The 26,215-nt window shown below is 39.0% G+C and overlaps 1 protein-coding gene across 4 annotated transcripts in view; it reads left to right on the top strand.

Annotated features, from left to right (window-relative positions):
• The window catches only part of ARMC3 (armadillo repeat containing 3), a 90,501-nt gene extending 65,760 nt beyond the window's left edge, over nucleotides 1-24,741 (top strand). Inside the window, exons 14-19 of one of the 4 annotated variants that reach the window (XM_013980262.2) lie at nucleotides 2,416-2,516; nucleotides 3,200-3,301; nucleotides 3,707-3,814; nucleotides 18,495-18,698; nucleotides 20,904-21,066; nucleotides 24,115-24,741. In XM_013980262.2, coding sequence (XP_013835716.1) covers nucleotides 2,416-2,516; nucleotides 3,200-3,301; nucleotides 3,707-3,814; nucleotides 18,495-18,698; nucleotides 20,904-21,066; nucleotides 24,115-24,324 — 888 coding nt within the window. In that variant the 3' untranslated portion in view covers nucleotides 24,325-24,741. Of the gene's footprint in view, nucleotides 1-2,415; nucleotides 2,517-3,199; nucleotides 3,302-3,697; nucleotides 3,815-16,514; nucleotides 16,667-18,494; nucleotides 18,699-20,903; nucleotides 21,067-24,114 lie in introns of those variants that run through there. The other 3 variants (XM_013980261.2, XM_005668154.2, XM_021064919.1) reach the window with 3 other exon arrangements.

Below are 26,215 nucleotides of genomic sequence, written 5' to 3'. Positions count from 1 at the left end.
TTATAACCACCTAACTTAACCTATATTTTTATAGACAGAAATTAGGAATCAGAACTTTAACCTTCAACTTTGTTGGGCTATAATATTTTGCATTTATGTACAGTTTTAACTAGAAGGTGATAACTTATACTTAAATTAGCTTGCTGATGCTAGTCTCAAGCTTCAGAGAAGATATAAAAGAAGCAGCTTCTTTTATGGTACTTCTAGTGTTCAGTGTTATCGACAAGGATAGAAATACAAAGGTTTCACTGTATTAATTATAATCTAATGGAAATTACCGAAATTGTAATAAAGAATATTTTACTTAGCTGCATTTATTATTATGATTTTTAAAACAACTTACAGTGTAACTCAGAGTTAATGTCAAGAAAAATGAGAAGCTATACATTAGAAGCTTGAGGACTTTTTGACATTCCTAAGTCAGCATTTTCTGCTTCTTCTGGAAACCAAAGGCAATAAGGAGAATGGGGACATTTTTAAAGAACCTACAAGTCCCTTTTAGACAAAGTAGGAAATGGGTACGTTCTGCAGACCTCAAAACCAGTTAAAAGTCCCTGGGATCAGGCAGAAGCTACACAGGGGCAAGACTGATGAGGGGGACAGAGCACGGACAGGGAAAGCACCATCAGAAACATGCACTTCCAGAGGCGATGGAGAACTCAGAAGTGCAAAAGCTGTATGTTTGGTTTGCCCGGAGTAGGTGGGCAGGACCTCGGAAACTGGGGTGGAGAGGGCTGTCAGCAGAAACCCTCTGGGACCAATGCGGTTCAAAGAAGCAGAGGAAACAGGGTCATAAAAGAATCACAGCTAAGCCATATTTGCAGGACACACTGTATCATGGTAACAGAATAAGAGACATTCTGAATAATCAAAACAGCTAGTTTACGGAATGCCTGTTGTGGGGCAATGGAAACAAATCTGGCTAGCATTCTCGAGGATGCAGGTTCAATCCCTGGCCTCACTCAGTGGGTTAAGGCTCTCACGTTGCCATGAGCTGTGGTGTAGGTCGCCGATGAGGCTCAGGTCCCATGTTGCTGTGGCTGTGGCAGGCAGCTGTAGCTCCAATTCGACCCCAGGCCTGGGAACTTCCATATGCTACAGGTGCAGCCCTAAAAAGCAAACAAAACAAAACAAAACAAAAACCAGCTAGCCTAAAACTTTATCTCTTCCTTCTGCTTCTCCTGGCCTCCACAACCACCATGCCCACCATAACACACACAGAAACCACCGAGAAACTAATGCTCTTGTTCAATGATGTGTAATTTTAAAAGAATTGATACAACATTCTTAGTACAAAGATGCTTTAAGTAAAAGAGGAAGGAGTTCCCGTTGTGGCTCAGCAGGTTAAAACCTGACTAGTATCCATGAGGATGCTAGTCAATGCCTGGCCTCACTCAGTGGGTTAAGGATCTGGTGTTGCCGTGAGCTGCAGTGTAGGTTGTAGATGCGGCTCGGATCTGGCATTGCTGTGGTTGTGGTGTAGGCCGGCAGCTGCAGCTCTGATTCAACCCCTGGCCTGGGAACCTCCATATGCCACAGGTGCGGCTGTAAACAGGAAAATAAACAAAGGGCTCCCTTGTACTGGGTCAGGTAGCCTCACTGAAAGGGGTGCAAAAATTTGAAGGAGGAGAGGGACTTAGCCATGGGGCTAGCAAGGGAAGAGCTTTCTAGGAGGCAGAAATCGAGTGGAAGCCATAAGGAGTAAACGTGGCTGCCACATGGAAGCAACAGCAAAGTCAGTGTGGCTTAGAGCTGAGCGAACCAGGGACAGAAGAGCAGAGATGAAATTAGAGAGGCCAAAAGCAAGCAGGCCATGTAAGTCTTGTAAACCACTAGAAGAATTTGGGTCTTTACTCTGGATGGAGTGAGAAGACATGCCAGGACTCTGGGCAGAAGAATGATGTGCTCTGACTTTAAAAGAATCATGAAACATATCTTTGAGGTGGGAGAGAGGGATCTATTACTTGATTGGAAAAAGCCCTCACCAGGTGATCTGGTCTAACCCTCTTCACCAGGTTGAAAAATTACTAGCACAGGGCTTTGTCTTGCTTGTTTTTAGTAATTCTCACAGCATGTTTAGTGACCTGTTTAGTAATCAGTTACTCTTATAGACAGTAAGTTCTGCCTTATGTATACAGATGCATTTTCAAACTCAGTTCCAGGGGGCCAAGCTGCTAATGATGATGTGAAACAACTGAGTAAAAAGCTTCAGCGCCTGTGAGGGAATTAGAAGGGGCATCTTGCCCAGACGCAAGATGTCCCCAAGCCTCAGGTTCCAATTTCTAAGTGTGTCTCTGCTTGTGTGTGTGTGTGAAATTAGACACCTCAAACAGCTGAGAACCTACTCTATCAGTATTCACTTAACAATACATAATCTATGCAGATACTACTTTTCAGTTCTTAAATTATCTACAGATAAATCCTGGAACCAAACTTTTGCCTTTGAAGGATCTCTGCTTACAAGAACCAAGTGACCAACGTGCCATACTCTTGGTTAACAGTAAATCTTCTGAAGTGTGAGTCTTTGAGGGGAGAAGGGATGCAGGGATTTTATGTTCGTCCATCACCATGTGAATACATAAAGTTTCCCAGGAGGTATCTTTTCTTCCTCCCTGTATCCAGCACCACCATGAAGGTAAACACAGGTCCATACACTCAGAGCCTGGCATATACGCCTGGCATATTCACGGGATATTCACCACCATGGTTTCCCTCTGACTCACGTTAGCCGTCAATTCCTGGTGTATTTCTGCCGTCAGGGCTTCTCACCTTTCTGTTAACACGAAGTAACTGAAGGAAGTATCAGTAGATAGGAGCAGACCAAAATGAATTATGTTTGCAAGTCTCTAGCACTATATGCAGGAGAACCACGGCTGCCCAATTTTTTTTTTCATTAAATAAAACATAAATGGTAGAGCTAAAAAATGAAAACTTCAACAGACTTTAAAATGGTCTTGTATTCCTCTATATGACACATTTTCATGAGATGTATCTTATAAAAATATTTCCAGTTCTAGCTCATGAAAAGCTTTGTAATAATCATTTTGTCTTAAATTTGCCTTTATGCTTTTAAAATGTCACTACCAAAGGTCAGCTCCAAATATGATTTTTCAGGGAAAAAAAATCTATTTTGTAGGACAGAGTCAATAGTGACAAATTACTTTAACTTGTGTATAATTTCAAATATGTAAAATTTTAGTTCTCCACCTCCATCTACAGAAGATAAGTCATCAGACGTTGGTTATGGACGGAGTCTTTCTTCTTCATCTTCTTTAAGAAGAGCAAGTAAAGAAAAGACCAAGTAAGAAAATCATGTTTTATCTACACTCAGGTAATTATCTCCCTTAATTTGGGAATGAAAAAAAATTCAGATTTTAGGTGTTTTGGCAACTTAATTTTTATTTTTCTCACGGTCACATCATTTCAGGATGAAAGCCAGGAAACCTGGTTTGACGTTCTGCCTCCTGTGAACCTAGAGTGAGATCTTGAGCCCCAGACTCAGTGTCCATGACCAGGCTTCGTTTTCTTTCAGCAGGTGGAATGATGCCTGGTACCTTGCTGCTTCTCCATTAATGGAGTCAAAATATATATACTGGAAATGAAAATGCCTTATAGATTGTAAAATGCATTGCAAATGTAGTGTATTGTTATTTTCCATATGATTGAAATTGGTTGTGGTTTCTTTTCAAATGACAAGAGAAAACAGTTATCATTTTAGTGCTGGACTTGGATCTCCCACCGAAGAGAAATCAGAACCTACCTCGGGACGAAACACTGCTCTTAGCAAAAGCGCCGCTAAAGAGAAAGGATCAAGGTAGAGAATGCATTACTGTATTCTTATCCTAATTGTAATGCCGTCAAGTTTTAATTACCCACAGCGCTGGTGAGCGGGAGGGGCTGGCTTTTAACTAGAAAGCTCTGCTAACCGAGTCAGATGTAGAACTAATCGGGACTTGTGAAGTGTCAACTTTGTGTCTCTTGCAGTCTCTTTAAAACTTACCCAGAGGGAATTTCTCCTCCCACGCCCCCCCCCCAACCCTGGCACTCTACTAATTAAAGGCTAGAGACACTCTAATTCAGAAATGACAATGGGAACAGCAGTCTCCAGTCAGTTGAGAGTCCAGCAGCATGTAGGAATCAAGTTAAAATGAACCTTTCTCTGCTCCCCTAGTGGCTGCCTTTGCAGGTGTGAGCCCTGCACAGGAGTATAAGCCTTCCCTCCCTGATGCCTCATGCCTTAAGGCCTCCTCCCCACCTTCCCATGGAAACCTCTGACCCTTCAGGAAGCAATGAGGAGGAAAAGGAAACAGGACCACGTTCTTGACTTAGTTGGAACCATCATAATGCAGTTCACCCTTTTCAGGCCTGGCATATTTTAAAATATGGTCCATGTGTTTACATATTTTAAACATATTCTTTCTCTTGTGAGCACTGTCCTGGATTCTTCAAAAAGCCCCTTGGACCTCCTGCCCACTCCATGTCTCTTTAATCACTGTTGACATGAGCCCATGAGGTCCACTGGGGTCCTGGAGGCTGCTCGGCTCACACATATATAATTGAGCATCCACTTTCTAAACCCAGACGGGCCCCTAAGGTCTCCTGAGGACCTCAGAGCTGTGTGTTTTCCATTTCTGACTTTTTTTTCTATTGCAGTCTCTCTTGCTCACTATTCTGATCTCTGCTTCTGATCTGCTCCCGCTGTTCCAGCCCTCAAACTTTCTGCCTCCCCCCGCCCCCCGCCCGCTCCCCACCTCTTCCCTTCCTCTCCTCACTTGGCTTCTGCTTCTCCCCCACTGGACTGAGAGCACCTTGAAGACAAGAATCATTGCCTGACTCGAGTCATTTCTCTTTTCATCCCCCGTATTTAGCACCATGCTTGGTTGGCATATATAAGGCATTTGTGTTTATTCAAGAAAACAGAAATCTGAACTTTTGCAGGAAAAGGTTATTTTCAACAAGGCCCCTCTTATAAACTGTATTGAGAAATAAATTATCTTCTCTTTGCCTAAATTCCTTCATCAGTAGAATGGAAAAAAAGAAAAAGAAAAAAAAACAAAAAAAACAAAAAACAATAGTCTGTTCATCAGATATTGAGAAGATTAAATAAGTTAATAAATGTAAGGGGCTTAGATCAGTGCCTGGCCTAAAGTAAATACTCAACAAATGTTAGTACTGTTGTATGAAAGAGTTGTAAGGAGCCCAAACCCACTCCAGCCTTTCAGGGATGCGAGGGATCTCAAGAATCTAGCACACGGCAGGCGCTGGGAATAAAGGCAATAACCCTAAGGTCTGTCCATCTCTCTCCCTGTCTCTCTTTTCTCTCTCCACCTGCAAGGTATCTGTTTACAATTGCTATGTTATCTTCCTTGACTTTCTTCTGATTACCACCTCACCCATAACTGTAGCTTAAATGTGGCTCTGATTTGCCATGGGACCGAATGTGGCCCCAATTCTAAGGCAATCTTTCAATCCTAAAGCCCAGCAACGACCAAGTATAATCTCCCTCTCTTGTGCATATTCGTGAGGGAGACCATCTAATCTTCACATTCTTGGCAGGACCTGGGCCGACTCTTAAGGCATGTGTCTCCCCTTGTCCACCCAGCTGTGGTCCTGGGAGAATCTGCCTCCTGATCCACTGATAGAGGAAGAGTGGGCCCTGTGACTGCTGAGGGACCAACGCAGCCCTGTGGTCCGTATCACCTATCAGTCCAAGTGTGCCTTTCCCTCCAGTGTCCCTGATGCCACATCAGCTGTCGCCTTTGGTAGTTCTGCCATCCTCAGCTCTTTTCCATCATTTTACTTTTCTTACAATTCAGTTTGGCTCTTGATCCCAAACTTTTGGGAGAGAAACTTTCAACCTTCTGGGTTGAAAGTTATTTTGTGTATTTGTGAATATCAAAATGCCAATCTTCCAACAGCTGTGCTCTTTATTGTACTCAGTAAACATTTGGTATTAATATTTTTCTGTGACATTTTGAAGCATTCACGTATTCATCTCATTTGATCCAAGTCACTTTGTTCTGTAAGTTCCTTCTTTTCTGGCCCTTGTTGCTGTCTCCCCATCCTCTAGAAATACCTTAAATACTGGTATTTTCCCGGATTCCTCATCTACTCCTTTACTCACTCTCTACAGTTTAGCTGTCACTCACATGTATATGCCAGCTTATACCCCTCTCAGTCCAGACTTGTGTGTCTACTTGCCTGTTGGTCTTCTCTATCCCATTATCCTGTAAACACCTCAAGTTTGGTGTGCTCCAAACTGAACTCATTGTTCTCCCCGATTCCCACGCCGCCGCCTCCTCTTCTATTCCCTATGCTGGTGAGTGTTCCCATCTTCCAGACCACTGCCCAAGTATAGGAGGCATCTTCAGGTCCTTCTCCCTTATTCCCAAAGCTGAATGAATCTCTTACTCCTGTCCACTCTGTCTTACTTATCTCTTAAATCATTCTTCCTTTTCATTCCCACCTCACTTCCCTAGTTATATCTAGTATATCTCAGCCACACTGACCTCCTTATTGTAAGATCCTCCTGCCTTTTGTATAGTCCACCCATCCTCCATCCTACCCCTCGGTGTTCTATTTTTGCAGTGAAAGTCTGATCATATTATTCTGCCTAAAATAGTGACTGTTATCTTCCAGATGAAGTCCAGACTCCAACCACGGCATAGTGTGTAATAACAGCTTCCTGACTTGCATACATGGCAATGCCTAGTCTGCATTCTCTTTACATTTTTGCTTTTGTGAGGCCTTCCCTGATTACCCCAGGCAAAATCTTCCCTTTGGGACCAATACTTTGTGAATTTGATCTATGACTAATATATAACCCAAACTGATTAATGCTGATTTGTTTATTTGTCCTTCTTAGTAAGGGATCAGGCCTTTTTCATTGAACCTAGAATAACATCAGGCACATCAAGAGCAGTAGAGGAATATTTACTGTATAAATAGTCACAAATTATTTCAAATATTGAATGCTGGTTATTGAAAGGAATAGATGTTTGACTCCCTTACAGTATGTCCCGGGAAAATAATTATTAAAAATGAGGATAATTATTTCTTCTTCACACCTTCTGCTCCTTGTCTCTGCATATTCTTGCATCTCACTCCCCTTTTGAAGATAAACCCTTCATGTGCTCCCAACAATTAAGAGCACTGTTGGCTTGTAAAGGAAAACACACAGATTTTGGGATTCCGATAAAACCGGCCCTTGGTTTTCATATCATATTGTCAACTGGCAATGATGGTTCCTACCTCATAAATCTGCTGTCAGAGTAAGTGAGATGATATACGTAAAGTTCCTAAACCACTGTTTGGCTTATTGACGTGATCGGCTCTTTCCTCTTCTTGGCCACTGGAAGACAGACTGGTCAGAATTCTATTGTTCCGTTGTTTATTTTTTGGTCAACATTCCTCCTCTTGTGACTGTTAAAACTGTGGACCCCTAGACATAGAGTGTAAAGCTCTACTTATCTGATAACGTCATGGAGAATGTTTAATGTTGACAAAAAGATACCAAGTGATACTGACAAAGAATGATGAGACATCTCGAACCACAAAGTGGCTGAATTTTTGAAAAGGAGGAAAGAAGAGATGAAGGTGCCCTAATACAGTCAAGGAAAGTGAAAGCGTGGATTTCTGTCTTTTTCCTGATGCATATGATTACCGTTTACCATGTAAACTCAAACCTTTAAGCAGGAGGCACTCATTAGGTGACCAGACACCATTTTATTTCTGGTTTTGAAGGTTTTAGTGGCACACTCTTATGGCACAACACTCGTAGGAGAGATTTATTTTGTGTTGATCCAGGCACCTTCCTGATACTGCCCTAGGCTTCCCTGCAACCAGCACGTCTTAGGCCCTCTAAAGCTTCTCCTTGTAAAGACCATCCTACTTCCAACCAACATTTACTATCCCCGTTCATGAAATGAATTATAAGTTCTATCTATACTATATTTTACACTCAGTCTAGTTTTCATAAATATGTAAGTTGATTACACATGAGTTTAATCACACACACTTAAAAGTTTATTGTTTTCTGTATCCTATTTCATATCCTTCTAGTCAGCTCACCTTTGGAGACTTTCAGATCTTTACAACGTATACTTTAAAATTCCTGCTATTTAAATCATCTTGATCGCCTCACAACGACTTCCTAAAACATTTTTGTTTTTAAAATAATTTCCCTCAGAAAACTGGACAGCCACATGCATAAAATGAGGCTAGACCACTATTTTATACTATAAACAAAAGTTAACTCAAAATGTAAGATCTGAAGCCGTAAAACACCTAGAAGAAAACTTAGGCGATAAGCTATTGACTTTGGTCTTGGTAATAAATTTTTGAATCTGACTCCAAAAGCAAAAGCAGCAAAAGCGAAAATAAACAACTGGGACTATAGCAAACTAAAAAGCATCTGGAAAGGAAACCATCAACAAAGTTAAAAGACAACCTCTTAATGTGAGAAAATATTTGCAAATCATATATCCAATAGAAGGTTAATATCCAAAATGTAAAAAGAATTCATAAAACTCAGTAGCAAAAAAAAAAAAAAGCAATCTGGTTTTTAAATGTCAGAGGATCTGAATAAAAATTTTTTTCAAAAAAAAAGACATACAGAAGGCCAACATGAACATGAAAAGATGCTAAATATCACTAATCATCAGGGAAATGCAAATCAAAACCACAATGAGGTATCACCTCACACCTGGTAGACTGGCCATCAGGAAGACAGGAGATAACTGGTGTTGGCCAGGAAGTAAAAAAAAAGGAACCCCCTGTACACTATTGATAGGAATGTAAATTGGTGCAGGCACTATGGAAAACAGTATGGAGTTTCCTCAAAAAATTAAAAATCAAAATGATCCGGCAATTCCACTTCTAGGTATTTATGCAAAGAAAGAAAAAACACTAATTTGAAAAGATTTATAAACTCCCATGTTCACTGCAGCATTATTTAAAAAAGCCAAGGTATGGAAACAACCTGAGTCCATCAATGGGTGAACGGAGAGAAGAAGGAGAAGGAGGAGGGGAAGAAGGAAAAGTATGGTATATGTATATGGTAGAATACTACCAACCATGAAAAAAGAATGAAATATTGCCATTTGAGACAACATGGATGGATCCCAAAGGAATTATGCTAAGCAAAATGGCAGATGAGAAAGACAAATATTATACAACTTCACTTATATGTGGAGTCTAAAAAACAAAACAAATAAACAAGCAAAAAAAAAAAAAATCACAGATAAAGAGAACAGAATGGTGGTTCCCAGAGAGAAGCAGGGGGAGTAGGTGGAGGGGTCAAGAGGTACCAACTTTCAGTTATAAAATAGACAAGTCACGGGGATGTAATATACAGTATGGTGACTCCAGTCAATATCGTAGAGCATACTTGAATGTTGCCAAGAGAGTGAATCCTAAAATTTAACTTTGTGTAGTGATGGATTAGTAGCTAGACTTACTCTATTGATCATTTCTCGATGTATACAAATATCAAATCATTATGCTGATCACCTGAAACCAATATAATGTTACATATAGATTATACCTCAATAAAATTTTTTAATTAAAAATTTTTAAAATAAAATACTTTCCCTCAAACCCTCTTTTATCTATACCTTAGCTGTTTTTTACCCCTCCTCCAAATTTTAACCAACTTCAAAAGTGTTCCAAAAATGTATTGTCTCTTGGTGACAATTAAATACCTTCTGACCTTCTTTTCCTGAACTGATTTATTCATTCAGTAAATACTTACTGAGCACTTACTAGATGTCAGGAATTTTTCCAGTATTGGAGGAAGTGCTGTGAACAAATACCTCTGCCTTGACAGAACTTACATCCTAGTGGGGATACAGACAACCAACAAAATAAACCACACACACACATACACAATGTATCTTCTTAAGCCCCAAATAAATCCTGTCTCTACCTTGTGTAATACTCCTTTCTTACTCTTTTGAAAGAGACTGGGTAGAATAGGATACCCAAGTGGAATAGGTTTCTTTTAACATTGAACTGCTTGAGTTTCTAATTTTTATTCCTTGTGGAATTTATTGAATGCTACCTGGTATTGTGATTATTTTTCACATGCCGAAATCTTCCCACCTAAATTGAAACCGCAAGTGGGCTGGATTCATGACTTGCATTCCTTCCACCAACCTTGCTCTGTAATATATATTCAAACAGTTGGTGGTATCAAAGGGAGCAAGTGTTTAAACTTTGGTGGTATCAAAGGGAGCAAGTGATTAAACTTTGGTAATGTCAGTACATGATTTTGAGCCAGACAATTATCTTCCTCTCTATCTACCTGCTCATCTACCTGTGAACGTATAAAAATATCCTTACTCTTTTAGGTTCCCACAGCAAGTCTCTGAGATAGTTTTGCTAAGGCCTCTGCAAGAAAGGTAAAAGTTCTAATAACTTTCATCATAAATTGATACTCTTTCTGATGAGTAACATTATAGGAGCTAATTTTATAATTTCCAAGCTCTTGTTTCCATATTTATTCAGAAATGAAAGTACAGAAGCCCTTACTACGACCACTTGGCAGTCTTCATGGAAAAGAAGTCCAAGTGAAAGATTTCTATTTATAGCAGCAGAAAACTAAAGTTCAGGAGTTCCCGTAAATTATCTCTTCTTTAATCACTCAGTCAGATTCCCCTCCCAGATGCACTTAGCCCCGTGTCCTGGATATTACTGTCTACGTGCCAAATGATTCTTCCTACTCCAGGCAGCACACTCAGTGAGAAAAATGCCTGTTTTGTTTTATAGGTGACTCTGAGTAATCACAGAGTCCAGCTCTCTAATCTTATAAAGCTACCCTGTAATCTTAGGAAACAGGTAAACTTATTTATACTTTGCGCCATTCTAACTGACCTTCCCACTACTGGTTCTTAATTTACTAAAATCTTACTATGTATGTTAAGATGTTCAGCTTGCTTATCTTACAAAAAAGGGAAGCGGTTAAGATCGTATAGCTGAAAAATACTATTTTTTGCTTACAGATTTTATCACAATATATGGCTAGTGCAATTAACGCATGAGTAGACTCTACTTAGCTGTAGTAAATGGAATATTGAATTAGAAAATATAAAACTTTTTAGTATTTGCTATGATTATATAGTTTTGTGTCATTCTCCAATGGCAGCTGAAAGGATTATTTTTGTACTTTTTCCCTCTTAATTAAAGAGAAAACTCAAATGGACTTTAGTTTATCCCCTTCCCGCCCCATGTTTTAATTAACACTTAAAGATAATTCCCATCCCTAATTTACTTCTAGTGGAACAGAATGCTCTATACTTTTGATTATATAGTTTAGGAGATTTCCCTGCCTACACTGGCCTGGTTCAATTTTGAGGCTTATATATATTTATGACTAAGATTTATTATAGCAAAAGATAAAATACAAGATCACCGGGAAAAATATAGACATATGCAAAGGCTGAAAGAAGTCACCCACAGGTCTCCTCGTCCTCGTCTCTCCATGAGCATAGCATAAGATGCAATTTTCTCATGTGAGTTAGCTCCACCCAAGGACGTGCACCTGAGTCATGGGATCCAGACTTCATAAAGGTGCAGATTCCAATTACCTATAGGGACATACCAATTTGAATGACAGTACATTTCTCTCAAGCCAGAAGGAAATGGCACAATATGTTTCAAGAGCTAAAAGAATCAACCATGTGTTTTATGAGATCACCAATATGTGGAATCTAATTTAAAAAAATTATACAAAAGAACTTATTCACAAAACAGAAACAGACTCAAAGACTTTAAGACCAAACTTATGATTCCAAAGGGGAAATGTTGGGGGGAGGGATAAAATGGGAGGCTGGGATTGACATGTACACACTACTATGCATGAAATGGATGAGTAACAAGAACATACTGTACAGCACAGGGACATCACTCAAACTCTGTAGTGACCCGTATGGGAAAAGAATCTGAAAAGGAATAGACATGTGTATACATATAACTGATTCACTTTGCTGTACACCTGAAACTAACACAACATTATAAGTCAACTATACGCCAATAAAATTTTAAAAAGAACCAATGATGTATTCTCTAGCTGGTGAAACTATCTTTCAGCAATAAAGAGGGGGAAATAAAGACAGACAAAGAAAAGTTTGTTACTAGCTGGCCTACCCTTACAGGTTGGCTAGGTAAAGGAAGTTCTTCTAATGAAAAGAAAATGTAGAAAGAATTTGGAAGGATCAGAAAGAAAGTAAGTAACAAGAAGAGCTGAAATATAGGTATATACAATAGACTATCTGCTTGTGAATTTTATGCATATTTGATAATTGAAACAATCTTTTTTGTCTTGTTAGGGCCGCACCTGAGGTACATGGAGGTTCCCAGGCTAGGGGTCCAATCAGAGCTGTAGCTGCTGGCCTAAGCCATAGCAACATGGGATCCGAGCTGCATCTGCGACCTATACCACAGCTCATGGCAACACCAGATCCTTAACCCAATGAGTGAGGCCAGGGATCGAACCTGCATCCTCATGCATGATAGTCGGGTTTGTTAACCTCTGAGCCATGACAAGAACTCCTGAAACAAGTATCATAACAACATCTGATACCCAAGACAATGATATTTAAAAGTGGAGAAGGTAAAAGTGGTAAAATGTGGATAGCAGCAGACTGTAATAAGCCATGTATGTATTTTTAATACCCATAGTAACCTATAAAATACCTACAAATGAATACAAAGAGCTACACTCAGAAACAGTATACATAAATCAAGATGGATAACTAAAAAATGTTTCAGTAACCCACAGGAAGGCAACAAAAGAAAAAAAAGAAGAAAAAGAACCAATCGAAAGCCAAAAATCATTGGAGTGAAATAAAATGTTATGATTCAATTATTTGCTGCTTTAAAAACTCACTTCAAATTTGTTGTTATAGGTGAGTTGAAAGTGAAAGGATGGGAAAATATACCATGGAAATACTTATTTTTTAAAAAGCAGGAATGGCTTTTAAAATATGTAATAAAGTAGACTTCCAAGCAAAGAAAAATTTTAGAGACAAGGCTATTACATATGATAAAATCGATCAATCCATGAAGAAGCATAATGGTCTAATGCATAGGCACCAAACCACAGAGCTTCAAAATACATAAGGCAAAAACTGATAGAGCAGAAAGGAGGACTAGATAAATCCAAAAGTATAGCTGAGGACTTCAACATGTCCCTCTGAGCAAGTGACAGAACAGCTTGACCTAAAATCAGCAAAGATAAAAGATTTGAACAACATACCATGGAACATTCCATCACCAACAACAGAATGCATATTTTCTCAACTGCATTTGGAATAGTCACAATACCCTGGGTCATAAAACAAGGCTCAGAAAATTTAAAATAATTAAAATCACACAATATGTTTTCTCATCATGACAGAATCAAACTAGAAATTAATGACAGACAAGAAAATCTTTAAACATGTAAAAAATGAATGATATACTTCTAAATAATCGCTGGGACAAGAGGAAGTCTCAAAGGAATTTAAACATAAAAAGAACTAAATGAAAATATAAATTCAAAATTTGTGAGATACAGCCAAGGCAGCATTGAGAGGTAAATTTATTTCACTAGGTAAAGATGTCTTAAATCAGTCATCTAAACTCTTATTTCAAGAATCTAGAAAAAGAAGAGCAAAATATACCCAATATAATTAGAAGGAATAAAATAAGGAGCAGAAATCAATGAAATTTAAAACAGGAAAACATCAAAGAAAGTCAATGAAATCAAAAGCCATTTCTTTAAAAATGTCAATAATATTGATAAACTTCTAGCAAGACTGACAAAGAGTAAAAGAGAAAAGACATAAATTGTCAATATCAGAATTGAAAGAGGGAACTGACATTATAAACCCTACACAAATTAAAGGATAATACTATGAAAACCTTAAATTTAGCAACTTAGACAAAATGGCCCAATTCAGCCAAAATTGTGAACTCTCAAAACTCATCAAAGATGAAATATATGACCCAAAAAATCCTGTAATTATCAAAGAAGTAGATTTCATAAACTCCTTCCAAAAAAGAAATCTCTTGACCCAGATGGTTTCATTAGTGAATTCTGCCAAACATTTCAAGAATTAACACCACTCTAAACAGTCTTTTCCAGAAAATAGTGTTTCCCAATGTGTTATGATACTAGCATTATCCTAATGCCAATACCAGACAAAGACATTATAAGAAAATTATAGGTTGTAATCCACCATTAGCAAAATTCTTTCTGAAATATTAGCAATTAAAGTAATAGTTAATCGAATCAAAGAGAATAATTCATCTGAGAGAAGTTTATCCCAGGAATGCAAGGCTGATTCAGTATTTGAAAATCAATCAATGTAATCCACCATATCAACAGTATAAAGAAGAAAAAGCACATGATCATATTAATTGCAGAAAAATTATTTGGCAAAATTCAACATCTGTTCATGTTAAAAAATAAAGCCATCAGCAAAACAGGGAGATAAGGGGACTTCCTCAACCTGATGAAAGGCATCCAAAGAATTACATCATACTTAATGGTGAGAGACTAGATGCCTTCCTGCAAAGATCATGAACAAAACAGGGATAGCCATTCTTATTACTCCCATTCAATATTATTTTGGAAGTCCTAGACATTGCAATTAGGCAATTTAAAAATATATACAGACTGGAAAATATATATACAGATTGGAAAGCGAGGGCAGAAAAGATGTTCCTGTTTGCAAACAACATGATTGTCTAAATAGAAAATCCTTAAGGAATCCATTTTCTAAAAAACTCCTAAAACTAATAGGTGAGTTTAGCAACATGTCAGGATATAAGGTCAACACAGAAAAATCAATCATATTTTTATATACCAGCAATGAAAAATTGAAAACCAAAAATTTTAATAACATTTCAATAGTTCTGAAAAATGAAATATGGAAATGAAAATGAAACAAAAAAATGTATAGAACTTGTATATCAAAAACTATAAAACACAACAGAAATCAAAGAATCACTAAAGTGAAGAGATACACCATGTTCACGTGTTGGAAAACTCAACATAGTGAAAACGGCAGTTTTCCCTGAGTTGATCTACGGATTTAATACAATTCTATCAAAATCCCAGTAGGAATTTTTGTAGATAGAGAAATGCCAATACTAAAATTTTTACGAAAAGGTAAATAAACTATAATAGCCAAAACCATTTTGAAAAAGAATAACATTGAATCACCTGATTTTTATGGCTTACTATAAAGCTACAGTAACAAAGATAGTTTGTAATTGATGAAGGGGTAAACCAAGGCATGAATAAAGAGAACAGTATAACAGATGACACAGACATGGCCAATCGATTTTTTAATTGAAAATTTTATGATATAAATGAAAATTCACATGCTATTCTAAGAAATAATACAGAATGATCCTATGTACCATTTATCCAATTTCTTCCAATGATAACATTTTCAAAATTATAGTACAATATCAGAACCAAGATATTGATGAATACAATCCAACAAATTTATTTAGGTTCCCCCAGTTTTACTCCTGTGTATCAACTTTTATGCACTTTTATCACACATATAGCTTCATGTATCTATGACTACATTTAAAATAATCAACAGTTCTATCACCACAAGGATCCTTCATGTTTAATTTCTTGGCACCATTTGTTGAAAAGTCTGTACTTCTTCCACTGAATTGTTTCTGTGCCTTTTGAGCACATCTGTGTGGGTCTGAGGCCTCTGTTCTGTAACGTCACTCTGTGTCTGTCCCTCCACCAATATCACTCTAGTTGATCGCTGAAGCTACACAGTAAGACTTGATAACAAGTAAAGTGAATCTACCCGTTTTCCTGTCTTTGTCAAAATGGATTTAGCTGTTCAAGGACCTGTGCCTTTCCATATAAATCTCAGAATAAAATTTTTTATTCTACAGAAACTTTGTTTAGATTTTGATAGGAATTACATTAAACCTGGAGATCATTTGGGGGAGAATTTCATCTTTAATATGTCGTATCTTTAAATCTAGGGACACAGTAGGTCTTCTTTGATTGCTTTCAACCTGGAGGTTCCCAGGCTAGGGGTTTAATCAGAGCTGTTACCGCTGCCCTACCCCACAGCCACAGCAATGCGGGATCTGAGCCACATCTGCGACCTACACCATGGCTCACAACAATGCAGGATCTTTAACCCACTGAGCAAGGCCGGGGATTGAACCCGCATTTTCATGGACACTAGTCGACTTCATTAACTATTGAGCCACGAAGGGAACTCCTTCTTCTGAGTCTTTGATCACACCTTAGGTCTTTTACATTGTACCACAAGTCCCTGAGACTCTCTCAGTTGCTTTTTCAATCTTTTGTTCTCTGTATTGTCCATATTAGATAATTTTTATTCATTTATCTTTAAGTTCACAGATTATTCCTTCTGTTATCTCCAGTCTGTTATTGAATCTCTTCAGGGAGTTATGTTCTGTAAGTTTTAGTTATTCTATTTTTTAGCTCCAAATTCTATCTTTGTATCTTCTATTTCTTTCAGACTCTCTCACTCCCTAGTCACTTCAAGAATGTTTGACCCTACTTGTTGGAACATTTTACACCTGCGGCATCTCAGCACTGGTGTGTATTGATTATCTTTTCCCATATGAGTTGAGATTTTCCTGGTTCTTCATATGTTGGGTAATTAGATTGTAATATTATATTATGAGTCCTACAGTTCTTCTTTATGGGTCTTAAATACATTCTAAGAAGAATGCTTCGTGTGTGTGTGTGTGTGTTTTAGTAGTCAATTGTTCCAGTTGCTTTCATAATTTCAAATTCAAACCAGTGTCCTGTGGGTTGTCATTCCACTGTTCGCCTCATTTTCAAAGGCTTTGGAGTGCTACTTGGATCAGCCCTGTATGTGTGCCAACTAGTGTCCAATTTGGGACATGGGCAGTGGTCTATACTGTAGTTCCATCTGTGTATGTGCTGTTTAGGGTCAGACCTATGTACATACAGCTTAGAAGTAAGCCTAGGAATTCATAAACAATCTCATAGGGTTACTTACTTCATCATCCCCCCTTCCAAGACCTCTCTTGTCTTTCCTGGTTCCTGAGAACTTCTCTTTTGGCCAAAAAACTTAATTCACCCTGCCCTGCTAGCTACACTCTTGCTGTGACTGAATCCATAACCACAGCCAAACAGCAGGAGGACTGGGCCAAGTAGAAGGCAGTTTTAGACTCTTAGGGACCTCAATGTCATGACTGCTACCATTGTCACCAGGCTCCTTGAGCACTGGGGCACAAGAGTATGGATAAAAAATAAGAAAAATAAAAAATAAAAAAACAGGGCTTTCCTCCACTTTCTCTCTTTCCTGTTTCTCCTTGAGCTTCCTCTGTGCTGATGCTCACTTCCAGCTTCGGGGCCAGTTCAGCTCGGAGAATAGTGGAGGGAGATCAAAAGATAAACTCACCATCAGTTCAGTAGTAATTCGATTTCGTCTTCTCTGATCTTTCTGCTACAAATTACCTTTCAGAATTTTCAAAGAGCTAATGCATGCACCCTGTCCAGGTTTATGACTGTGCCCAGTAGGAGAGACAGTGAAGCATGCTTACTCCCTGTTACCTGAATGAGAACCCATGTCATTGTTTTGCTCAACTTATTAATAGTGAGAGAATTAGTAAGATGTTAATACTGGTTCAAAGATCATTTGATAAAATAAGTATTTCTATCCAATTTAATTAAGGGATGTTAGAAAAAGATTTCTGAGTTACACTTAAAAAAAAAAAATCCTGTAGAATGACTAACATCTTACAGGACAATAAATTGCAACTTTTGGAATATATTTTCCATTGAATAGAAATAATTTGTATATCTACTAAACAAAAATATATATGTTAACTAATAATGTCTCTAAATCTAGAAATTTTAATTAAGAGTGTCTTTTAATTAAACAGTATCTTTATTTTTTATCAAGTACATTCCATTTTTCCCTAAGTACCAAACTAATTATATTTCCCTAGTTAAACTTTGGATGAGTCTTTGTCCCTGCATGACACAGAAACTCCCTGCCATCTTTATTTTGTTTTTGCCTTTTTTCTTGTTTTGGATAATTATTCTTTAATATAGTGATCCAGATCCTTCTTGCAGAGGTCTCAAGTGAAGCAAGAGATGCTGTAAGACTGGCATAGACTCCCTGAGGAAGCAAACTATTTTTTCTAATTCAATAAATATCTATTACATACCTACAATATACCAGATATCTTGCTAAGCAGTTGAACAGAAAACCAGTATAAGGTTTTCATAATATATATCAATCATTAGCAGTAGCAATATTCTCTTGAAAATTAATTTCTCCTGCAAAATGTAGAGCCTATAAAATTCTACCATTGTTATGGAAAATTTGAAAACTATATGTGATATGTTTGTTGAGGCAGATATAAAGTACTAGGTTTTTGCCATGCTCTTCAGATTTACTCAGGGCAGAGTTAGTGTTTGTTCACTTTGTGACTCTGATTGCTGTTGTTTACTCTTTAAGGAAAGGCAGAGGGAAAAAAGAAGAGGAGAAAGTGAAAGAGGAGGAAGAGGCTACAGCAGCAGTACCAAAACTGATGGGAGAAGGAAGCCCTGATAAAGAATGGTACCCTCCCTCTGATCCCGACTTCTGTGTTTACGTGTATGAAGTGACCACATCCATACTTCCCATTACCAATATAAAGGAACAGATTGAGGTGCTTGCGAAGTAAGTTGTCTATATATACATTTACATTTTTAATTTCTAGAAAATGTTTTTTGACATTAACGGTTTACATTTTTTAGCCAATTTTCAGACAACGACACCACAGTAAAACTGAACTTTACAGAGCCCTGCCTCTGACTCTGAAGCAAAAACACAATGATGAATTGGAAAAAAAAAAAATTCTCCATATTTCTGCCAAGAATCAGAGCTAGGAGTTGGTAACTGCTTAAAGAAAAATGCCTGTGTCATTTTCTCCAGCTAAACCATGGAAAGTATCTTTCCGCACAATCATGAAAAAGTTATGAATGAAGGAATCCTATTGTAAATTATTTGTAGACTCACGAGCTATTTCCTAATGCAAATAGCCACTGCCTATTTTTATAGGTCTGATATTTTGCTTTTCACATTGCTCTAAAGTGGGATTGTGGGTATTCTAGGAGATGGCTTAGCGCTCTGTATTAGCCAGTGAGGTCGCCTCCTAAATTACAGCATTTAATCTGATTCCACTCAAAGAAAGCTGAGAGCGTGAGCTGCTAGCTGTCTGGGATTAGGAATCACTAAAAATGGAGGATCGCCTTCATGACTGACACCAGCCAGTCGTGAGCTCCTGGCTTGTGCAACAGCTGCAGTCTCCACAGGCGCTTGTACTTCCTCCAAATAGAAGTGAGTTGCAAACATCAAACCTGGATGTGACAACTGCAAGAAACGCAGCCGCCAGATCACTGACTTCTTGTCAGCCAGGACTGGAAGAGAGCATTTTTGGCGACCAAAGTTTTCCTGGTGTCCTTGAGAAGTGATGACTCAAGCAGAACTCTGAATTAGCTTGTTTTAACATTTGTCAAATTTCCTCATGCTTTGTTCCTATCAGAAATTCTCTTTATCATTCCCAAATAATTGGTTTTGTAACCTGAGCCCACAGCAAGATGGCAATACAGAGGTTTGCCCCCAGGCCTTTGGATCCTAGCAGCCACTACAGGGCACATGGCTGGCACTGCCAGTCAGTTTTGCAGGTGTCTGCCCAACCCTTTCTCTTGGTTTTCACCATTGTTCTTCTTCACTTGGTCCCACACACAGCAAGGGGAAATTCTTCCTTTAAAATGTGCAATTCTGCCTTTACTCCAAGATTAGTAGCCTTAGGTGACAAAGTGATTACCAACATCTTCAGGGAGAGCCTAATTTTAGGAAAAATCCACAGGCAAAGTACACCCTCATCTCACATCCTCTTCTGTTACTTATTTTTCCTTGTTGCCTCTTTCCTGTCACTTCAGTTTTATGTAAATGCCATGACTTTCTCGAAATTAAAAAAATTAAAAGATGATAAAACTTGAAAATATTTGTGAACCTAATGGGAAAATTTCCTATGTGTTTGTCTTTGTCTCTGAGTTTAAAGTCCTTAAAAGAAGGACCACATGGCATGATGGAGGATAATGTGAGAAAAAGAATGTGTGTGTGTGTGTGTGTGTGTGTGCGCGCGCGCACGCGCGCGTGTGTGAGAGACTGGGTCACTTTGCTGTATAGTAGAAAATTGACAGAACACTGTAAACCAACTATAATAGCAAGGATAAAAATCATTATAAAAAAAGAAAAAAAAAGGATCACGTGTTAGGACAACGCCTTTGGTTTCAGACTGAACATTTGAAAATACTTTCCAAGAGTAAGATTAAAACCGTGTTGATACCTATTTAGTGTGATATTTATTTCTATCTTGCTATAAATATTAGGAAATTAGCATTCATTTCTTTCTGCTGAATGAAATTATTACAATTTCAGTTTATATATGAAAATTTGAATACAGTAAGCATAATGTCAATTATGGTAAGTACATTTTTGTTTGTTTTGTCTTTTTAGGGCTGCACCTGTGACATATGGAAGTTCCCAGGCTAGGGGTCGAATGGGAGCTGCAGCTGCTGGCCTACACCACAGCCACAGCAATGCAAGATCTGAGCCATGTCTGTGACCTAAACCACAGCTCATGGCAACACCATATCCTTAATCCACTGAGCGAGGCCACAGATGGAACCCGCATCTTCATAGCTACTAATTGGGTTCATTAGTGCGAGCCACAACAGGAACTCCAGTATATTTTTAAAAGTAAAGCAAAACTCTTAGGGAAAATATTTTTTATACATATAATTACACAGTTACACTCAAAGCATCCAAAGACAGATATTAAACTTGACCGATTCAATTTCATTGTAATTGACACAGGTATGTGGCAGAAAAAATGGGCGGTAAAATTCCGAAAGAGAAACTACATGATTTCAGCTGGGAACTTCATATAAGTGAACTAAAATTTCAACTTAAATCCAATGTTGTACCAATTGGACAGATCAAAAAAGGAATCTTCTACCATCGAGCTTTGCTTTTCAAGGTATTTAAGATGTTTTTGCCTCATTTCCCATTAGGTAAAAATGTTTTGTCTTTATCATTGTGGAGTGAGCCAAGTGCTAATGATCGGCTGATGATATGAATCCTATCATTTAGATGTACTTATATTCGACATGGCTATGTATGTGTACACGCACACACACACACATGTATTCACCAGACTACTGGAAGCAAATTCATTCAACATTTATCACAAACCTACTATAGGCAGGGCCCCTTCCAGGGTCTGGGAATATAGAGATGCTAAAGTGACAGTCCCAGCGTGGAAGGGGAACCTAAGCCAGACCTGTGGGTTCTCAGGTGACAACAGGGAAAGTCTCAGTGGGGGTGGGGTGGGGGTGGGGGATTAATATGTGGCTTCCATGTTTTAGGCTACCTAGGGATTTCAGCAGGTAAAGAGGAAGACAAGAGTGTTCTGAATAATGCAAACATTTTATTCAAGACAATAGGTATGAGAGTCAGTGGTCCATTTGAGGGATGTAGTGTGGTTTGTCTGGATGCAGAAAAGAGAGGATGGGTTGGATGAGGCTAAAGGGCCAGATGATAAAGCATCACGTGAGTTTGCACTTGATCCTAGAATCTATGAGTAGCCACTGAAAGTTAAGGGGAAAATGGTAATATCATGATTGGAAAAACCATTCAGGCAACAGATTGGGAAAGGAATTAGAATGGGGGCAAGACTGGAAACAGGAAGACCAGTCAGAAGGTCACTGGAGCAAGAAGTACCACAATAGGTCACCGCTTATTGTGAACTTGGGAAAATGCAGTGACCTCAGTTTTACTCTCTAGAGGATGGGCACTACAACAGTTTTTATTTCACAGGGGTCTTGTGATGATTTAAAGTGCCTTGACATGGAGTAAGAGACCAATACATTTTATTTTGGAAAATATATGTTTATTTTTGTGTCACTGCCCCCCTGTGAGTGTAAAATGATTCTAGGACCAATTTCAAGGGAATAAGGCGGTGTGTTCCACACATCCAAGCAATTCTTTGGCACCAGCTGGGTGTCCTACAATTCAACTCAATTCTGACACTATCTACCTGGAAATAGCGTCATTAAGGACTCAGTTTTAAAAGACTGCTCCCTTCACCCACCTCAACCCACTCCTTTTTTTTTTTTTTTGTCTTTTTGTCTTTTTGTCTTATTGTCTTTTCGAGGGTCGCACCCACGGCATATGGAGGTTCCCAGGTTAGGGGTCTAATCGGAGCTGTAGCTGCCAGCCTATGCCAGAATCACAGCAACGCGCAATCTGAGCCGCATCTGCAACCTACCCCACAGCTCATGACAATGTCGGATCCTTAAGCCACTGAGCGAGGCTGGGGATCAAACCCACAACCTCATCGTTCGTAATCGGAATCGTTAACCACTGAGCCATGATGGGAACTCCTCAGCCCACTTCTTACACCAGGCACAAGCCCAAGTTGTCACCTGTGCATATGACTGACCAGGCTATAGATTGGAGGTTCCAACAACCTCCTCCTTGGATTCCATTAATTTTCTGAAGTGGCTCACAAAACCCAGAGAAATGTATCATGTACTAGATTAGTGGTTTGCTATAAAAGACTGTAAGATAGGAACAGCCAGGTAGGAGGGACGCATAGGAATGAGGTGTGGGGAATGGGCACAAGAGTTTCCATGCTCTCCCTAAATGTCTGCCTGTTCATCAACCCAGCAGCTCTCCAAATCCTGTCCTTTTGGGTATTTATGGATGCTTCATTGCATAAACATGATTAATTAAATCCTTGGCTATTGATTCAACCTCCAGCCCTCCTCCCCTCCCTAGGGGGTCAGAAGGTGGGAGTGAAAGTTCCAGCCCTCTGATCACAAGGTTAGGTCTCCTGGAAACCAGCCCCCATCCTTAGATATGGCCCCAAAGTCACCTCATTCCTATAACAAAAGACACCTTTATTGCTCTCATCACTTAGGAAATTCCAAGGGTTTTAGGAGCTCTGTGCTGGGAACTGGACAAAGACCAAATATGTGTTTCTTATTATACATTACAGCATGCCATACATCCAGATATCATTGTGTTGTAGTTGATCACTGACCAGGCCAGATAGAGTGTAAGACCCTAAAAGTGGTAACCATGTCTTAATCATCCTGGTCCACCCAAGACTACCTGGTAGCAGTCATTATGTAGTAAGCAATCAGTAAATTACATTATAACTATAGGGATGCTCGAAACAGCACAAGTGTCACCTTCTCGTACTAGAAACGCCTATCGAGCACTTACTCTGTGCCAACAACCATGGCATGAATTCAGTTCATCTTTACACGAAGAGGAAGGTGGTTATACTGCTGTTATCCTCATTTCACAGATGAAGATGAAGCACAGAGAGGTTGAGTCATCTGCTTGAGGAGACAACAGCTAGTCAGTGGCTGAGCCGAAATTCACAACCAGCCAGCTCTCTTTCTTATCCACTATGATGTGGCTAAGAAGTCTCCAGATTATTTTAAAAGGTACTTTTAAATCAGGACAAATTGAAAAGACAACTTCCAAGGAACATAAGCAACCTCATGCAGCCCAAGAGGGACCAATGGCTCGCACTTCTGCCCCTCTGGCTCCATAACACCTGTCTACACCACTCAGAACAAATGGGCTAGAAACAAGTCCCCACCAATTTGATACTTGCATTCAATCCCACTGCACATCACACCCAAGGAGCAGCCCAGAAGCATGGAAAGATTGATAGATGCACTAGTGCTGAAAGCCCGTGGAACAGCTTTGCTCCAATTACATTATCAATCTTGTGCTGATACAATGCAGCGTAACTGCCTGAAAAATGTCACTTCACAGCAGGACCTACACAGAGATTTTTGAGTCCACAGGATCTTGAGGAACAAGGGAACTTATCACATTTTAACCAGCTCCTATCGTAACACTTCACATTTTTCCAGCCTTTCTAAGCACTTTCTTTTGCAGAAGTTGTGTATTTCACCTTCAAGCAAGGTGGGTCTTTCAAACACTTATTTTTCCTCTTCCCCCTCCCTCTCCTCACTCTTGGTTGATCTCATGTTTTCTCCCACAGGCTCTGGCTGATAAAATTGGCATCGGTTGCTCTCTGGTTCGCGGGGAGTATGGCAGAGCCTGGAATGAAGTTAAGCTGATGAATGAATCCCGTAAAGGGGTGATTGGGGCTGTCCCTCTCCCTGAAACGTACATAGTTGACCTCATGTTCCATCCAGGGGCACTGATAAAGTTACGAAGTCGAGAGGCAGATCTTTACAGATTTTTCTAAACTTCCAAATGAACACAACAGAGGTTCAAACAAGAAATTCATTACATACCCTTTCTATGACGTTCACCAGTAGAAGAATAAAAATTTCTTTAAATAAAAGTATTAGAAATGTCTTCCCCACGTGGAAATGAGGTCACTAGGATTGGACCTGGTCGTGCTTCTGATTTCAGGCTTCTGGCAAGCATCGAGTCTGATAAGATCATATCATGCTCACAGTCTCTCATTATTCTCAAAAATTAATCCACCCCACTGTTTCCTAAGGAGCATCTCTTTCCTTTGGTAATCACATGTAAAAGTACCCAGCTACTGTTCCCAGGACAATGCCTTGTGACTGTCATTCTTTATGTCCAGAATGAACTGATTAAATAAAATCAATGGGTTTTTCTTGGTTTTGTTTTGTTTTTGCTGTGCCTGAGGCATACAAAAGTTCTGGGGCCAGGGATCGACCCAGTGCCACAGCAGTGACAATGCCAGATCCTTAACCTGCTGAACCACCAGGGAACTCCCAAAGTCAATGTTTTTTAACATCTTCAGTTGCCTTATCTTGCTCCCATAAAGTAAGATGATGTTTTGAATATTTATAGATTTCAGTATTATAAATTCCTTCCTAAAATTTTTCGTTCATATTTTCCTAAACTTATCATGAGGAACACTGCCTGATACAAATCACTGAACTAAAACCTTTCTAAAAACTATTCCTGTACACTGTACTTGTCTATGTTGACTTGGAAATTTGCTTTTACACATTTTAATACAAAAATATGACTTCAAATTTATATAACTTTAAAATTCTTTTCTGGAAAAATTTGAAATATAAGAATAGAGTAAATAGGAGTTCCCATCATGGTGCAGCAGAAATGAATCTGACTAGGAACCATGAGGTTGGGGATTTGATCCCTGGCCTCACTCAGTGGGTTAAGGATCCAGCGCTGCCGTGAGCTGTGGTGTAAGGCGCAGATGTAGCTCGAATACTGCATTGCTGTGGCAAAAAAAAAAAAAAAGAGAGAGAGAGAGAGAGTAAATCTTTGTTGAGGAATTGTGTTTTCAGTATTGAGCACAAAATGGGGGGCAAGCACCCATTTTTCTTTCTCTCTTTCTTTCTTTCTTTTGTTTGTTCGTTCGTTCGTTCGTCATTTTAGGGCTGCACTTGCAGCATATGGAAGTTCCCAGGCTAGGGGTTGTATCAGAGCTGTAGCTGCCAGCCTATACCACAGGCACAGCAATGCCAAATCTGACCAGCATCTGCAACCCGCACCACAGCCCACAGCAACACCAGATCCTTAACCCACTGAGGGAGGCCAGGGATCAAACCCGAGTCCTCATGATACTAGTTAGATTTGTTTCCTCTGAGCTATGACAGGAACTCCAAGGCACCCATTTCAAATGGTAAGAGACAATGAACCTCATGAAGAATTTTCCTAGTCAGGCTTTGAGTCCAAGGTTTACCCGCTAAATCATTTTGCTATGTTTTTACAAGTGTGTTTGATTTTAGAAATTAAGGCCAAGACTATTTTGTATGAACTGATGTATAATTTCAAAGAATGTATAAGTATTTCAAAAACAAGGTCTTTATATGAAATGGTGTGGTCATTATATTTATCATGCAATTTCATGAACCAGAGCATAGATTGTAGCTTCCATACCCGTCTAAGCATTTCTAAGTCTCCCTCCATCCAGAAAGCATTGAAAGTGGATTAAAGATGTATTAGATATAACAAGATTTAAAAAAATGAAAAACAGGCATAACTGTAGGAAAGTTTGACAAAGGCCAGGAATAAGCGTAGAACTCAAAACACAAACCATGAAGATCCTGCATATTTGTTAGAGGTGAGTGAAAATTTGACTGTAAGCTCTCCAGCAGCCAGTCCGGGGGGAGCGCTCTTACTAACAT

The sequence above is a fragment of the Sus scrofa genome, chromosome 10, assembly GCF_000003025.6.
Source record: "Sus scrofa isolate TJ Tabasco breed Duroc chromosome 10, Sscrofa11.1, whole genome shotgun sequence".
Taxonomy (NCBI): Eukaryota; Metazoa; Chordata; class Mammalia; order Artiodactyla; family Suidae; genus Sus; species Sus scrofa.
This window is presented reverse-complemented; position numbering and strand designations above follow the sequence as displayed.